The 4,929-nt window shown below is 56.3% G+C and overlaps 1 protein-coding gene across 5 annotated transcripts; it reads right to left on the bottom strand.

Annotated features, from left to right (window-relative positions):
- Positions 1 to 642: 642 nt before the first annotated feature.
- TSTD1 (thiosulfate sulfurtransferase like domain containing 1) lies at positions 643 to 4,296 on the bottom strand. 5 transcript variants are annotated; one of them, XM_069950264.1, is made up of 5 exons: positions 4,209 to 4,292; positions 3,941 to 3,961; positions 1,540 to 1,662; positions 1,285 to 1,447; positions 643 to 746 (listed from the first exon to the last, which is right to left on the bottom strand). In XM_069950264.1, exons 1-5 carry the CDS (start codon positions 4,273 to 4,275, stop codon positions 692 to 694), a joined length of 429 nt encoding a protein of 142 aa, XP_069806365.1. In that variant the 5' UTR covers positions 4,276 to 4,292; the 3' UTR covers positions 643 to 691. The 5 variants fall into 5 exon arrangements, with proteins under 5 accessions (XP_069806365.1, XP_069806366.1, XP_069806368.1 ...); XM_069950265.1 differs by lacking the exon at positions 3,941 to 3,961 and having other exon boundaries at positions 4,189 to 4,296; XM_069950267.1 differs by lacking the exons at positions 3,941 to 3,961; positions 4,209 to 4,292 and adding an exon at positions 2,907 to 2,922.
- Between the last annotated feature and the right edge of the window lie 633 nt (positions 4,297 to 4,929).

Below are 4,929 nucleotides of genomic sequence, written 5' to 3'. Positions count from 1 at the left end.
GCTGTGTTGCCCCGTGTTGGTGGATGAGTTGGCGATGTAGGGACATATGTAAGGGACTTGCCTGCTGTGTTGCCCCGTGTTGGTGGATGAGCTTGGCGATGTAGGGACATATGTAAGGGGACTTGCCCGCTGTGTTGCCCCGTGTTGGTGGATGAGTTGGCGATGTAGGGACATCAGTAGGAGACTTTCCCGCTGTGTTGCCCCGTGTTGGTGGATGAGTTGGCGATGTAGGGACATATGTAAGGGGCTTCCCCGCTGTGTTGCCCCGTGTTGGTGGATGAGCTGGCGGTGTAGGGACATATGTAAGGGGCTTCCCCGCTGTGTTGCCCCGTGTTGGTGGATGAGTTGGCGATGTAGGGACATCAGTAGGAGACTTTCCCGCTGTGTTGCCCCGTGTTGGTGGATGAGTTGGCGATGTAGGGACATATGTAAGGGGCTTCCCCGCTGTGTTGCCCCGTGTTGGTGGATGAGCTGGCGGTGAAGGGACATATGTAAGGGGCTTCCCCGCTGTGTTGCCCCGTGTTGGTGGATGAGCTGGCGGTGAAGGGACATATGTAAGGGGCTTCCCCGCTGTGTTGCCCCACATTGGTCGATGTGCCGCGGTATTAGGCGCTCTGCTACACCCACAGAATCGCACACAAGTTTTTAATAATTTCTCATTTATTTAGCAGTAATTCCCAGGGGTTGGGGGTCATACTCCTTCCTTCTCCGACCATTCTCTGTAAGCTCCAGCGTAATTACGGGCACTGAAAGACAGAAACCACGAGACGTAAGAAAGCAGTGATCACCCCCAGGAGGTCCCAGTCACCTCCATCGTCCTTCCATACACCTCAATAGCTCTCTATGTGGGAGGAAGCCGCCATCTTATCCCAGCCTGACAAGGACTGTACTGTAAGGGAGGAAGCCGCCAGAAGGGGGCAGTGTGCTGCAGTATGACGGGGCGGATACTGGAGATGGATGGGAGACGCTGGTGACTGAGTATAGGGCTTAAGGGATGGAGCTGAGCCTAGTGTGACCCCAAAAGGCCGATGGGCTGCCCAGGAGGTACGGTGTGCTGTCCATGGGGCTGTCCAGGAGGCAGGCGGGTTGCCAAGGAGTTATGGTGCTGCCCAGGAGGCAGGCATATTGCCACACATTGCGATCAGTATAGGTGGCAGATAGTAGAAGGACACAAGGATTCAGTGTTTACTTCTGCTACCCACAAGGCATGGCTCCACCCTTGTGTGTTGTTTGTACAGCGCTGCAGAATATGTTTGCTCCCCGTACGCTCAGCAGGACACTCACTGCTTGTACCCCTGGCTATGGGCAATCTCTGTGGCCTTTTGGCCCCGTCTTCCTAGCTGGCAGTGGAACACCAGGTTGTTGTCGGCCGGCTGCGGCTTTGCCACCTGGTACTTCTGCCTGAAAGCTTCCGGATCCATCTTCAAGGCCTCTTCTACCTCTGTGACTGGAAGAATAGAGAAATTGGCAATAAAAAGCGCCCATCTATATACATGGGGCCAATGACTCCCATCCTTCTCCCATCATCCTGCTCCGTACCTGGAATATTTACCGCGCCGGGGATCTTCCCATTGCTCACCTCCTCCGGCGTCCTCACGTCAAAGATTTGTACATTTCCTGAGGTAATTAGCTTCTTCAGATCGTCGTAAGAGACGACAGCATCTGGCCATGCCGAAACACAAGGTCAAAGCCACCGGCCCACCATCACCTCTCCGTACTGACCAGCCCACCCTCCCCTCACCGTCGCACCCTCCTCGTACTATACTGTCCTGCCCTCCCCTCACCGTACTATACTGTCCTGCCCTCCCCTCACCGTACTATACTGTCCTGCCCTCCCCTCACCGTACTATACTGTCCTGCCCTCCCCTCACCGTACTATACTGTCCTGCCCTCCCCTCACCGTACTATACTGTCCTGCCCTCCCCTCACCGTACTATACTGTCCTGCCCTCCCCTCACCGTACTATACTGTCCTGCCCTCCCCTCACCGTACTATACTGTCCTGCCCTCCCCTCACCGTACTATACTGTCCTGCCCTCCCCTCACCGTACTATACTGTCCTGCCCTCCCCTCACCGTACTATACTGTCCTGCCCTCCCCTCACCGTACTATACTGTCCTGCCCTCCCCTCACCGTACTATACTGTCCTGCCCTCCCCTCACCGTACTATACTGTCCTGCCCTCCCCTCACCGTACTATACTGTCCTGCCCTCCCCTCACCGTACTATACTGTCCTGCCCTCCCCTCACCGTACTATACTGTCCTGCCCTCCCCTCACCGTACTATACTGTCCTGCCCTCCCCTCACCGTACTATACTGTCCTGCCCTCCCCTCACCGTACTATACTGTCCTGCCCTCCCCTCACCGTACTATACTGTCCTGCCCTCCCCTCACCGTACTATACTGTCCTGCCCTCCCCTCACCGTATTAGGGTATGTTCATATCTCGTTTTTAGCCGCAAGTCGAGCTACACGGCAGAAATCAGTGAAAAAAAGGATGCTGCCGTGCCGATGGCCACATGACGGCCACATTCACTTTCATGAGCAGGACGGAGTCATTATGTGACTGTGTTTTGCTCATTTGCCGGACGTACACTGCTTATGTGCAGGACCGGCAAATGAGTAGAACACGGTAACATAATGACTCTGTCCTGCTCATGAAAGTCAATGTGGCCGGCATGTGGCCGTCGGCACGGCAGCATCCTTTTTTTCACTGATTTCTGCCGTGAAGCCCGACTTGCGGCTAAAAACGAGATATGAACATACCCTTACCTGTGCTCATGGTTCCCCCCACCCCCTCTCACCTGTGCTCATGGTTCCCCCCTCTCACCTGTGCTCATGGTTCCCCCCTCTCACCTGTGCTCATGGTTCCCCCCTCTCACCTGTGCTCATGGTTCCCCCCTCTCACCTGTGCTCATGGTTCCCCCCCTCTCACCTGTGCTCATGGTTCCCCCCTCTCACCTGTGCTCATGGTTCCCCCCTTCTCACTCTGTGCTCATGGTTCCCCCCCTCTCACCTGTGCTCATGGTTCCCCCCCTCTCACTGTGCTCATGGTTCCCCCCCTCTCACCTGTGCTCATGTGTCCCACCCTCTCACCTGTGCTCATGGTTCCCCCCCTCTCACCTGTGCTCATGGTTCCCCCCCTCTCACCTGTGCTCATGGTTCCCCCCCTCTCACCTGTGCTCATGGTTCCCCCCCTCTCACCTGTGCTCATGGTTCCCCCCCTCTCACCTGTGCTCATGGTTCCCCCCCTCTCACCTGTGCTCATGGTTCCCCCCCTCTCACCTGTGCTCATGGTTCCCCCCCTCTCACCTGTGCTCATGGTTCCCCCCCCTCTCACCTGTGCTCATGGTTCCCCCCCTCTCACCTGTGCTCATGGTTCCCCCCCTCTCACCTGTGCTCATGGTTCCCCCCCTCTCACCTGTGCTCATGGTTCCCCCCCTCTCACCTGTGCTCATGGTTCCCCCCCTCTCACCTGTGCTCATGGTTCCCCCCCTCTCACCTGTGCTCATGGTTCCCCCCCTCTCACCTGTGCTCATGGTTCCCCCCATCCCCCCTCTCACCTGTGCTCATGGTTCCCCCCATCCCCCCTCTCACCTGTGCTCATGGTTCCCCCCATCCCCCCCTCTCACCTGTGCTCATGGTTCCCCCCCTCTCACCTGTGCTCATTGTTCCCCCCATCCCCCCTCTCACCTGTGCTCATGGTTCCCCCCATCCCCCCTCTCACCTGTGCTCATGGTTCCCCCCCCCTCTCACCTGTGCTCATGGTTCCCCCCCCCTCTCACCTGTGCTCATGGTTCCCCCCATCCCCCCTCTCAACCTGTGCTCATGGTTTCCCCCCCCCCTCTCACCTGTGCTCATGGTTCCCCCCCCTCTCACCTGTGCTCATGGTTCCCCCCATCCCCCCTCTCACCTGTGCTCATGGTTCCCCCCCCCTCTCACCTGTGCTCATGGTTCCCCCCCCCCTCTCACCTGTGCTCATGGTTCCCCCCCCTCTCACCTGTGCTCATGGTTCCCCCCCTCTCACCTGTGCTCATGGTTCCCCCCATCCCCCCTCTCACCTGTGCTCATGGTTCCCCCCATCCCCCCTCTCACCTGTGCTCATGGTTCCCCCCATCCCCCCTCTCACCTGTGCTCATGGTTCCCCCCCTCTCACCTGTGCTCATGGTTCCCCCCATCCCCCCTCTCACCTGTGCTCATGGTTCCCCCCGTGTTGCTGCAGAGGAGCCGGCGTCTGAGTTGAGGTAGAATCTTCCTGAGTAACATGGTGGCTTCATCTCCTCCCTATATACACCCCTGCTGCCCCGCCCCCCCGAGTCATGTGACTGACAGAGAGGTCATGTGCTCTGTCCCCACCCCTAGTATACAGGCATGAGGCACACTACAACTCCCATCATATCTGTACATAGAGAAGCTGTATACAGAGACAGTGTACCACTACAACTCCCATCATATCTGTACATAGAGGAGCTGTATACAGACAGTGTACCACTACAACTCCCATCATATCTGTACAGAGAGGAGCTGTATACAGACAGTGTACCACTACAACTCCCATCATATCTGTACAGAGAGGAGCTGTATACAGTGTACCACTACAACTCCCATCATATCTGTACAGAGAGGAGCTGTATACAGTGTACCACTACAACTCCCATCATATCTGTACATAGAGGAGCTGTATACAGAGACAGTGTACCACTACAACTCCCATCATATCTGTACATAGAGGAGCTGTATACAGACAGTGTACCACTACAACTCCCATCATATCTGTACATAGAGGAGCTGTATACAGACAGTGTACCACTACAACTCCCATCATATCTGTACAGAGAGGAGCTGTATACAGACAGTGTACCACTACAACTCCCATCATATCTGTACATAGAGGAGCTGTATACAGACAGTGCACCACTACAACTCCCATC

The sequence above is a fragment of the Dendropsophus ebraccatus genome, chromosome 13 (assembly GCF_027789765.1).
Source record: "Dendropsophus ebraccatus isolate aDenEbr1 chromosome 13, aDenEbr1.pat, whole genome shotgun sequence".
Classification (NCBI taxonomy): Eukaryota; Metazoa; Chordata; class Amphibia; order Anura; family Hylidae; genus Dendropsophus; species Dendropsophus ebraccatus.
The sequence above is the reverse complement of the archived record's forward strand: the minus strand, read 5'-3'. Positions and strand labels throughout refer to the sequence as shown.